Genomic DNA, 11,087 nt, shown 5'->3' on the forward strand with positions numbered 1-11,087 from the left:
CCTTACCCCACATCCCAACCCATATCCCATCCTCAAACCCCCCATGCACACGTTCCAATCCATATCCCACCCCACATCCCAACCCATATCCCACCCTCCAACCCCCCCATCCCTACATCCCAGCCCATATCCCACCCTCCAAACCCCCAGCCCCACATCCCAACCCACATCCCACTCTCCAATCCCACCTCCCACCCCCGATCCCGCCGCTCCGTCCCGCTCCTCCCGGCGCCCCCTCCCGGCGGTTCCGCGGCGGCGGTTCCGCCCCGCCATGGCCGTGTCCCGCCCGGCGGTCCGGGTGCTCCGCCTGGGCCTGCGGCCCTACGGCGACGCGCTGCGCGCCCAGGAGCGCTGCGTGACGGCGGCGCGGGCCGCCCGCACCGGTACCGGCACCGGTACCAGCGGCGAGGGGCTGGTGCTGAGCGAGCCCGCGGCGCCCGTGTACGCGTGGGGGCTGCGCGGCGCCCCGACGGCGGCGGCGGCCGCGCGGTTGCGCGCGCGGGGCGCGGAGCTGGCGGCCACGCGGCGCGGGGGCCTCATCACGTTCCACGGGCCCGGGCAGCTGCTGGCGCTGCCGGTGCTCGACCTGCGGCGCCGCCGCCTCGCGCTCCGCGCCTACGTGGCGGCGCTGCAGGCGGCCGCGCTGCGGCTGTGCGCGCGCCTGGGCCTGCGCGCCGCGCGCGCGCTCCCGCCGCCCTACACGGGCGTGTGGCTCGGCGAGAGCAAGGTCTGCGCCATCGGTGAGGGGGGGAGCGGCGGGAACGGGGGTTATTGCACCGGGAACGGGGGGTGTTGCAGCGGGAACGGGGTTATTGCAGCGGGAACGGGGGAGGTTGCACCGAGGGGGGGTTATTGCAGCGGGAACGGGGGAGGTTGCACCGAGGGGGGGGTTATTGCAGCGGGAACGGGGGTGTTACACCGGGAACGGGGGTTATTGCAGTGGGAACGGGGGAGGTTGCACCGAGGGGAGGTTATTGCAGCGGGAACGGGAGAGGTTGCACCGAGGGGGGGTTATTGCAGCGGGAACGGGGGAGGTTGCACCGAGGGGAGGTTATTGCAGCGGGAACGGGGGTTATTGCAGCGGGAACGGGGGTTATTGCAGCGGGAACGGGAGAGGTTGCACCGAGGGGAGGTTTTGCAGCGGGAACGGGGGTGTTACACCGGGAACGGGGGTATTGCACTGGGAAACTGGTATTGCAGTGGGAATGGGGGGTTGTTGCAGTGGGAACGGGGGGTGTTGCAGCGGGGAACGGGGGAGGTTGCACTGAGGTGGGGTTATTGCAGCGGGAACGGGAGTGTTGCAGCAGGAAAAGGGGTTATAGCATCGGGAAACGGGTATTGCAGCGGGAATTGGGGGGTTATTGCAGCGGGAACGGGGGTTATTGCAGCGGGAAAGGGGGAGGTTCCACCGAGGGGGGGTTATTGCAGCAGGAACGGGGCGTATTGCACCGGGAACGGGACTTATTGCACCGGGAACGGGGCTTATTGCACCGGGAACGGGGGAGGTTATTGCAGCGGGGAACGGGGGTGTTGCACCGGGAAGGGGGGAGGTTGCACCGAGTGTGGGGGTTATTGCAGCGGGGATGGGGGTGTTGCACCGGGAAGCAGGGGGTGTTGCACCGGGAACAGGGGTCTCTTGCACCGGGGGAGGGATTACATGGAGGAGGCGGGTTATTGCAATGGGGCAGAGCGCGCATGGGGGAGTTGAGGGGGTTATTGCACCGAGACAGAGGGGCTGGTGTTGTTGCACCAGCTGGGGGATTGTATTGGGCTTGAGGGATATTGCACCAAGGGGGGGTTATTGCACCGGGGTTGGAGGGGTTATTGCGTCGGGGGAGGAATGCATGGAGGGGGTGGGTTATTGCAGCGAGGCGGAGCATGCATGGGGCAGGAGGGGGGAAATTGCACCAAGGGGGGGCTGTTGCAGCGAGGGAGGGGGGTTATTGCGCCAGGGGTGGGGAGAAGTTGCATGGGGGCGCTGGGATTGGGGGGCTGCACTGCTGAGGGGACAATTGCAAAGAGGGGGGAACATGAGGGGATTGAACCAGGCTGCAACCCCCCCCCCGCCAAGTGCGATTCCCACCCTCAGCCCCAATTCTGCACCCCAGGGCCCCATTGCACCCTCAGCCCCTGCGCCCCAAGGTCCCATTGCACCCTCAGCCCCAATTCTGCACCCCAGAACCCCATTGCACCCTCAGCCCCTGCACCGCAGGGCCCCATTGCACCCTCAGCCCCAATTCTGCCCCCCAGGGCCCCATTGCACCTTCAGCTCCTGACCCCGAGGGCCTAATTGCACCCTCAGCCCCAAATTCTGCCCCCCAGGGCCCCATTGCACCCTCAGCCCCTGCGCCCCAAGGTCCCATTGCACCCTCAGCCCCAATTTTGCACTCCAGGGCCCCATTGCACCCTCAGCTCCTGACCCCCAGGGTCCCATTGCACCCTCAGCCCCAATTCTGCACCCCAGAACCCCATTGCACCCTCAGCTCCTGACCCCGAGGGCCCCATTGCACCCTCAGCCCCTGCCCCTCAGGGCCCCATTGCACCCTCAGCTCCTGACCCTCAGGGCCCCGTTGCACCCTCAGCCCCAATTCTGCCCCCCAGGGCCCCATTGCACCCTCAGCCCCAATTCTGCACCCCAGAACCCCATTGCACCGCGGGGCCGGGCAAGCTGGGAACGGAGGGATCCCCCCTTCCCGCTATGCCCAGGCTCCCTCTTGGATTTTGGGGTTCCGGGTGCTGACGGGGGGGCCCCCGCGCAGGCGTGCAGTGCAGCAACGCCATCACGTTGCACGGGCTGGCGCTCAACTGCTGCACCGACCTCTCGTGGTTCGAGCACATTGTGCCCTGCGGCCTCGAGGGCAAGGGCGTCACGTCGCTGAGCCGCGAGCTGGGCCGCCACGTGCCCGTGGCCGACGTCCTCGAGCCCTTCCTGGACTCCTTCCGCGAGGTCTTCGACTGCACCCTGGTCTTCGACGAGGAGGAGGAGCGGGAGGAAGAGGCGCCGCTGCACTAGCTTGCGGCCCATTGGGATGGGGACGTTTTGCGGGTGACTCTGTGCTGCTCCTTGTGACTTTGTGCTGCTCCTCGTGCCATGCCGGGAAAAACGGACAGTGACTGGGAATAAACAGGGTTGGGTGATGAAATGTCCCTTCCCTCCCTGTCCCTCACCAGCTGTGTCCTGCGCTGCAGGTTTGGCAGCGGAGAGAGTTACTGGGAGCTTTTCCCGCTCCAGGAGCCCCAGGAGTGGCTTATTCCAGGTTTCCCAATAAGGAATCCCAGCCCAAGAGGATGGGAATTGCAGCTGCTCCGGGGCGCTTGCGGCATCGCGGTGCATCCAGGATTTGCACCGCTCCAGGGTTTTGGTGCTGTGGAAGCGCCGGCTGCGCCCGCGGTGCTCCGGGGTGTTTTCCAGAGGGGTGGGAGCTGCTGTCCTGGTGGTGAGGGGGGACACGCTGGGTCCGGCTGCTCCTGGTCCCCTGGGCGCCCTCTATGAAGACAGGAGAAAGAGGGACCGTGGGGTGAAACCGGGAGCTCTGGAGCATGTGGGGTTCCCCGGGCTGGGTGTGGGACCCCTGTGGTGACTGAGGGACTCCCCCTTGGAGGGTCCAGGACCCTCCGAGTGAATTTGGACCCGGGGGGGAGGTAGAGAGACCCTCGGGGAGGGTCCCCAGGGTGGATGTGAGACCCCCTGGGGCAGGTGTGGGACCCTTGGGGCCGCAAGGGAACTACCCTTGGGGCAGCAGTGGGACCCTCGGGGCAGCAGCGGGAGCGACAGCGGGAGCCCTGGGGCAGCAGTGGGACCCTCGGGGCCGCAAGGGGACCCCCAAGTCAGCAGCGGGAGCCCCAGAGCAGCAGCGGGACCCTCGGGGCAGCAGCGGGATCCTCGGGGCGGCAGTGGAACCCCCGGGGCAGTAGCGGGACCCTCGGAAGCAGCGGGAGCCCCGGGGCAGCAGTGGGACCCTCGGGGTGGCAGTGGGAGCCTCGAGGGGACAGTGGGAGCTCCGGGGTGGCAGCGGGAGCCCCGGGACAGCAGCAGAACCCCCGAGGTGGCAGCGGGAGCCTCGGAGCGGCAGCGGGAGCCCCGGGGCAGCAGCGGGACCCCCGGGGCAGCAGCGGGAACCCCGGGGCAGCAGCGGGAGCCCCAGGGCAGTAGCGGGACCCCCGGGGCAGCAGCGGGAGCTCCGGGGCAGCAGCAGAACCCCCGGGGCGGCAGCGGGACCCTCGGCGCTGCCCCGGCCGCGCGCGGGGGAGGAGGCAGCGGGGCCCGGCCCCGGCGAGGGCAGAGCCGGGGGCCGGCGGGGCGGGAAGGGGCCGCGGGCGCCGCCGCCGCGAGGCTGCAGTCGCGGCGGAGCCCGGGCCGCAGCCGCAACGGAGGCGCCGCCGGCGGGTGAGTGAGCGGGACCCCCCGCGCCCCGCAGCCGCCCCCAGCCCCTGCGCGTCCCCGCTGCAGTCACGGCGCGGGGGGACACCCGCCAGCCCCGGAGCGGCGGGGGCTGCACCCCATGGCACCCGGGGGGCTGCACCCCGTGGGGTGCATCCCATTGCACGGGGGGGGCTGCACCCCATTGCACCGCGGGGCTGCACCCCGTGGGGTCTGCACCTCATTGCACTGGGACCCCATTGCATTATGATCCCATTGCACTGGGGGGCTGCATCCCATTGCATGGGGAGGCTGCACCCCATTGCACAGGGGGGCTGCATCCCACTGCACTGGGGCCTGTACCCCGTGGGGTGCACCCCATTGCAGCGGGGAGCTGCACCCAGTGGGGTGCACCCCATTGCAGCGGGGGGCTGCATCCCATTGCACCGAGGGGGGCTTCACCCCATTGCACCGCAGGGCTGCACCCCGTGGGGTCTGCACCTCATTGCACTGGGACCCCATTGCATTATGATCCCATTGCACTGGGGGGCTGCATCCCATTGCATGGGGAGGCTGCACCCCATTGCACAGGGGGGCTGCATCCCACTGCACTGGGGCCTGTACCCCGTGGGGTCTGCACCTCATTGCACTGGGATCCCATTGCATTATGATCCCATTGCAGCGGGGGGCTGCAGCCGGTGGAGTGCACCCCATTGCACCACGGGGCTGCAGCCCATTGCACTGGGGCCTGTACCCCGTGGGGTGCACCCCATTGCAGTGGGGGGCTGCACCCGGTGGGATGCACCCCATTGCAGCGGGGGCCTGCACCCTGTGGGGTGCACCCCATTGCACCATGGCGCTCCATCCCATTGCACGGGGAGGCTGCACCCCACGGGGTGCACCCCATTGCACTGGGGGGTGCTGCACCCCATTGCACGGGGGGCTGCACCCCGCGGGCGCCCGTGCGATGCCGCGTGCGTCTCCCCGCAGGCTCGGCGCGGCCATGGACGCGGGCAACGGCACGGGCTGGCACGGGGGGCTGCACGCGGTGCTGGGCGCCCTCAACCACACGCTGTGCGGCGGCGGCGGCGGGCGCCCGGCCACGCGGTCCCCGGCGGCCACCGGCCCCGCGGCGCGCGGCGCCCGCGGCGGCCGCCACGACAACGCCTACATGTACATCCTCTTCGTCATGACGCTCTTCGCCGCCACCGTGGGCAGCCTCATCCTGGGCTACACGCGCTCCCGCAGGGTGGACAAGCGCTCCGACCCCTACCACGTCTACATCAAGAACCGCGTGTCCATGATCTGAGCCCCCGCGCCGGCATCTCCGGAGCATCCCGGGCAGAGGGACGGATGGGGACGACGCCGCCGCCGGCTCTGCCCGGCTCGGGGACGCCGGGGCTGGGCCCTGATTTCTCCCCGGGGATTAAAGGTGGTGGTTTCCCAAGGTTCGGCTCCGCGGCTCCTCCCGCTCCGGCGCCGTTCGGCACGTGGGGATGGCTGGGCCCGTCGGGGGAGCAGTCGGGATGCACCTTTGGAGCCCGGCATCCCCCTCTGGAGCGAGACACGGGCACCGGCGGCCGTTGCTGCCCGCAGCGCGTCCCCCCTCCCGTTCCCTGCGTCCCGGCACGCCGATGCCGGAGCCTTTCCTGCTTCCTTCCTGCGGCTCCGGCGCTGCCGGCTGCAGCTTTGCCCTTTTGTACCGCGTTCGGCCCCGAGTTGGCAGCGACCGGCCCGGTCCGGCTCCCCCAGCCCTCCCGCTTCCCAAAGGGCCCGCGCGGCTCCGGGTGGGATGAGCACCGGGACTCGCGGCGGGATTTGCCGCCCGGCCGGGACCTCTGCACCCCGGTGCCGCCACCGCGGCGGCTCCAGAGGCTCCGCGCCCTGTTTGCTCTGCGGTGGGAAAAGAAAATAAAGCCCCGTGGGAGCTTTTCTCTGCAAACAAAGCGGAGGTGCCGGAAGAGCCGGCTCAGGCCGGGTGCCCGCCTGCCCCGCGGCGCTTCCCTGGGCATCCGGGGTGGTTGTGCTGCCCGAAATCCCCGTCCGCTCCGGCTGGACGAGCCGTGGGTTGGCACAGGGGTCTCCAGGTTGGGAATGGGAAACAGGGGTCCAGGGTTGGGAATGGGAAACAGGGGAGCTGGGGCCCTCCCATGTTCCCCCTGCGTCTCAGCTGCCGTGGGGTCCTGGCACAACAAGAGCCGGAGCAGCAGCGGCCGGTGGGGAAAACCCCCATGCCAAGCGCCCTCGGTGCCATGTGCAGCGTCCCCGTGTCCCCGCGTGTCCCCATGTGTCCCGCGGGAAGCGCGCGGCCCCGTCAGAGCGGCTGACCTTGCCCTGCCGGGAGCCGGGCGGCCGCGCGGCGCCCGTTCCGGGAGCTGTTCCGATAAGCCACGGGTGCCACGGGGTTGTCGCCGTCTGGGAAGCCGATAAGCGACGGGATCTGTCGGCATTGCCAGCTCTGGGAATGTGGGAAAAGCTCCTGGCTAAGGGTGACAGCGCACGAGGATGGAGCTGGTTTGGCCGGTCCCCTCGGGGGCTGGAGGACCTCTTCGGTACGGAGTGCGTGGCGGGCTGCTATTCCTGGGAACTGTAAAAATAGAGGATGGGGAAAGGGAGAGAGATCCCGGCTGGGCAGGGATTTGCCGGACGAGCGTCCCTGCACAGCCACGGTGGGATTCCGGGAACTCGATCCTTGGAAAAGCAATGGAGCAGCTCACCCTGGATGTCATCCCTCGGTGCGAGGAGGATACGAAGGGGAGCAGGGGAGGCCAGCATGGAGCCACCGAGGGGGACGGAGGCCTCATGAGCCCGGTGGCCTTCCCGCTGGGACGACCGGCTGGGTGGATGCGGGAGAGCACTGGGTCTTGTCTCCCTTGGCTTCAGGAAGGCTTTTGATGCCATCTCCCATAACATCCTCATCGGGAAGCTGAGGAAGAGCGGGATGGACGAGGGGACAGCGGGGTGGCCTGAGAACTGGCAGAAAGGCAGAGCTGAGGGTGGCAACCAGTGGCGCAAAGTCTGGTTGGAGGCTTGGGGTGTCCCTCAGGGGCCAGCACTGGGTGTCCAGTCTGTCCAACCTCTTCATCCATGACCTGGGTGAAGGGACAGAGTGGCCCCTCGGCAGGTTCACAGGTGACACAACTGGGAGCAGTGGCTGATACCCGTGAGGGCTGCGGTGCCGTCCAGAGGGACCTGGACAGGCTGGAGAGGTGGGAACAGAGGAACCGCATGAAGATCAACAGAGAGAAGAGCCAGGTCCTGCACCTAGGGAGGAACAACCCCATGCACCAGCACAGGTTGGGGATGACCTGCTGGAGAGCAGCTCTGGAGAAGGACCTGGGCATCCTGGGGACAAATGACCATAAGCCTCCCATGTGCCTTGGTGGCCACGAAGGCCAGTGGTGTCCTGGGCTGAAGGGATGTGATCCTGCCCCTCTGCTCTGCCCTGGGGAGGCCACGTCTGCAGTGCTGGGGCCTGTGCTGGGCTGCCCAGGACCAGAGGGACGTGGAGCTGCTCTAAAGAGTCCAATGAAGGGCCACGGAGGTGATGGAGGGACGGGGGCAGCTCTCCTGCGAGGAGACACTGGGAGAGATGGACCTGTCCAGCCTGGAGAAGGCTGAGGGGGCCTGAAGGGTTGAGGTTGGAAGGGACCTCAGGGAAGCACCTCATCCCACCCTCCCTGCACAAGCAGGGTCACCTAGAACACGTTTCCAAGGATTTTTTTTTTCCAGGTGGATTTTGAGTATCACCAAACATGGAGACTCCACAACCTCTCTGGGCAACCTGGCCCAGCGCTCTGGCACCCTCACAGGCAAGATGATTTTCCTCAAATTCCCATGGACCTCCCTGTGTTTCAGCTTGTGCCCGTTGCCTCTTGTCCTACCGCAGGCACCACCAAGGAGTGTGTCCCCATCCTCTGGACACCCTCCCCTAAGATTTGTGCTCACTGCTCAGATCCCCTCTCAGTTTTCTCTTCTCCAGGCTGGACAGGTCCATCTCTCCCAGCGTCTCCTCGCAGGAGAGCTGTCCCCGTCCCTCCATCACCTCCGTGGCCCTTCACTGGACTCTTTAGAGCAGCTCCACGTCCCTCTGGTCCTGGGCAGCCCAGGACCAACCCCAGCGCTGCAGACGTGGCCTCCCCAGGGCAGAGCAGAGGGGCAGGATCACATCCCTTCACACGCTCTGCCTCATGCAGCCCAGGACACCTTCGTGGCCTTCGTGGCCACCAGGGCACACTGGAGGCTCACGGTCACTTGTTGTCCCCAGGATGCCCAGGTCCTTCTCCAGAGCTGCTCTCCAGCAGGTCATCCCCAACCTGTGCTGGTGCATGGGGTTATTCCTCTCTACGTGCAGGACCTGGCTCTTCTCTCTGTTGAACTTCATGAGGTTCCTCTGTTCCCACCTCTCCAGCCTGTCCAGGTCCCTCTGGACGGCACCGCAGCCCTCGGCGGTATCGGCCTCTCCTCCGTTTTGTGTCACCTGTGAACCTGCTGAGGACACAGCGACTGTTCCTTCATCCAGCTCATTGCTGACCCCTGGAGGACACTGTTAGCTACAGGTCTCCAACTGCACTCCGTTCCGCAGATCACAATCATTCTGCTTGGAAGAGCCCTTCGAGACCATCGAGTCCAACCATAAACCCTTCAACACCATCCTGCTAAACCATGTCCCTAGGTGCCTCGTCTACACATTCCTTTAACATTGCCAGAGACAGTGAGCCCACTTGACTACTCTTTCCGTGCAGAAATTCTTCCTAATATCCAACCTGAACCTCCCCAGGCGCAACTTGAGGCCATTTCCTCTAGTCCTATGGGTGGCTATTCTGGAGAAGAGATCGGCCTCACTGCACCCTCCTGTCAGGTAGTTGTGAAGAGAGATAAGGTCTCCCTGGAGCATCCTCCTCTCCACACTAAATAACCCCAGATCCCTCAGCTGCTCCTCACAAGGTCTGAGCTCCAGCTTTGTTGCTCTTCTCTGGACACACTCCAGCATCTCAACGTCCTCCTTGCAATGAGGGGCCCAAAACTGAGCGGTGTATTTGAGGTGCAGCCTCACCGTCCCCATGGCAAGACACTGCAGTAGGGTCCCCTGGGCTCTTCCAGCCCTTCTTGGCCTCCTCATCGACCACAAGAAACAGGACCCAAACCCACAATGGTGCTGGCCCGGGGCACGTGCAGCCCTCCGGAGACGGCATCCTATGGAAGCACGAGTGTTTTTTATTTTATTTTCAGTACTTATTTATTACTGCCCATCTTCTTCTGGGGTGGGAACGGAGGTAACTTGATCATCTCTTCTCCGAGATAGCGGCTCGGTCAATGCCTGTGTTGCCTTAAAGTGATTTTCCAGAATTAGAGGAGGTTGTTATCATGGGAACGGGGCTGCTTCTGGATGCACAAGCTCTGCCTTTGGGTCGAGCACCTCCTCCAGTGTCCCCAACGCCCCATTTCTGCCACATGCATCACACTGAACCAGAGATGCAACCCATTGCTTCTCTATTTTTCCGCACGTGCACGTGGCCCGGTGGCCAAGTGCTGAGCTGAGCCCGTCTATGGGCTATTAATATCGACGAGAAGGATTAAAAATAGCCAGGTCTGCATTAAAGGTTGCCTGTTTGCAAAGGACACGGCCAGGGCTGAGCGGGGGCCTGGCACACCGACCCCCCGCGCCGGCCGTGACCGCAGCAGCTGATTAAACCCCGGATTAATTGCTCGGTCACGGGAACCTCCAAAATGCGTTTTAGCAGCAGCGAGGGGAGCGCCGAGAGGCGACGAGGCCGAATTCCCCTATAAATAAAACAAAAGAGGGGCTGCCGAGTCAGGAGGTGGAAATGGCCAGCGGAGAGGTTCGGGTTCGCCCCTGCTCATTGCACAGACCACGAGGGCAGAAGAACGACCGGGAATATCATGGGCAAATTGCTGACTGTCTGGAATAAAAACCTATCTGCCAGGTTTTGTGGCTTTGGGGACATCTGTGAGACCCCATGGAAGAGTTTCAGCCCCTCCAGGCTGCGGTTGTTCAGCGTCCAAATGAAGCAGCAAAGATACTTATTTATCTCCTATAAGAGTGTTTCTATTGCCACAGAAAAAGTCTGTTCTCGAAGGAAATTATCAGCAAGAAGTGTTGATAACTAAAGGATTGCCAGCTCTCCTATGTGGCTAAAATCCTGATATTAGGAGTGGAATTTGGAGATGGGATAATTTTAAATTATCTCATAAACACATAGGAGAAGCTGGGAAGGAGGCAAGGGAAGGAGGCAAGATCTAAAGCAATCAAGACGTGAATTTTCATTTTAACACCCACCTCATTGCCTTCCCAGTTCCTTGCGGGGTTTTTGTCAGGAAGCCCTCACGTTTGACGAGCTCTGAGCGTGTATTTTAAAGAGGGGAGGCCGAGGAAGGAGCCTTAAACACAGGAGAGGCCGGGGCGCCCTGAGGCAGGTAGACCTGCTGCCCCGCCTCGGGCTCGGCCGCTCCCCCTCACGAGTGAGGAAAAGGCGGGCTCCCGCAAGGGCTGCCGGGAGTTGTAGTCTCAGCCCACGTGATGCGCGGCGGCTCCCTATGGCCCGCGGGCCGTGCGCGGACTACATTTCCCAGCATGCCCCGCGCGCGCCTGTCCTGGGGGGAGCCGGCGCCTGGGGGGGCGCTGGTGCCGCTAGGGGGCGTGGCCAGGGCTCCGCCGCCGCGATTGGCCAGGCCGCGGCGGGGGGCGGGGCCGGCGTTGTTGTCG

The 11,087-nt window shown here is 65.1% G+C and overlaps 2 protein-coding genes across 2 annotated transcripts; both read left to right on the forward strand.

The window, feature by feature from the left end:
- The first annotated feature begins 271 nt into the window (after positions 1 to 271).
- Positions 272 to 3,013, forward strand: LIPT2 (lipoyl(octanoyl) transferase 2). The gene is made up of 2 exons (XM_088534938.1): positions 272 to 740; positions 2,760 to 3,013. Exons 1-2 carry the CDS (start codon positions 272 to 274, stop codon positions 3,011 to 3,013), a joined length of 723 nt encoding a protein of 240 aa, XP_088391064.1.
- Positions 3,014 to 4,324: 1,311 nt separating this feature from the next.
- KCNE3 (potassium voltage-gated channel subfamily E regulatory subunit 3) lies at positions 4,325 to 5,678 on the forward strand. The gene is made up of 2 exons (XM_088534943.1): positions 4,325 to 4,387; positions 5,351 to 5,678. The coding sequence occupies exon 2, from the start codon at positions 5,364 to 5,366 to the stop codon at positions 5,667 to 5,669; it is 306 nt and encodes a 101-aa protein (XP_088391069.1). The 5' UTR covers positions 4,325 to 4,387; positions 5,351 to 5,363; the 3' UTR covers positions 5,670 to 5,678.
- The last annotated feature ends 5,409 nt before the right edge of the window (positions 5,679 to 11,087 follow it).

Source organism: Tinamus guttatus, unplaced genomic scaffold (assembly GCF_059628265.1).
Source record: "Tinamus guttatus ecotype Peru unplaced genomic scaffold, ASM5962826v1 Tinamus_guttatus_pri_ptg000602l, whole genome shotgun sequence".
Classification (NCBI taxonomy): Eukaryota; Metazoa; Chordata; class Aves; order Tinamiformes; family Tinamidae; genus Tinamus; species Tinamus guttatus.

Coding starts and splice junctions, on each gene's coding strand:
- LIPT2 (XM_088534938.1), top strand. CDS start 272: ATGGCCGTGTCCCGCCCGGCGGTCCGGGTGCTCCGCCTGGGCCTGCGG. Junction 741..2,759: donor GAGCAAGGTCTGCGCCATCG/GTGAGGGGGGGA, acceptor GCCCCCGCGCAG/GCGTGCAGTGCAGCAACGCC.
- KCNE3 (XM_088534943.1), top strand. CDS start 5,364: ATGGACGCGGGCAACGGCACGGGCTGGCACGGGGGGCTGCACGCGGTG.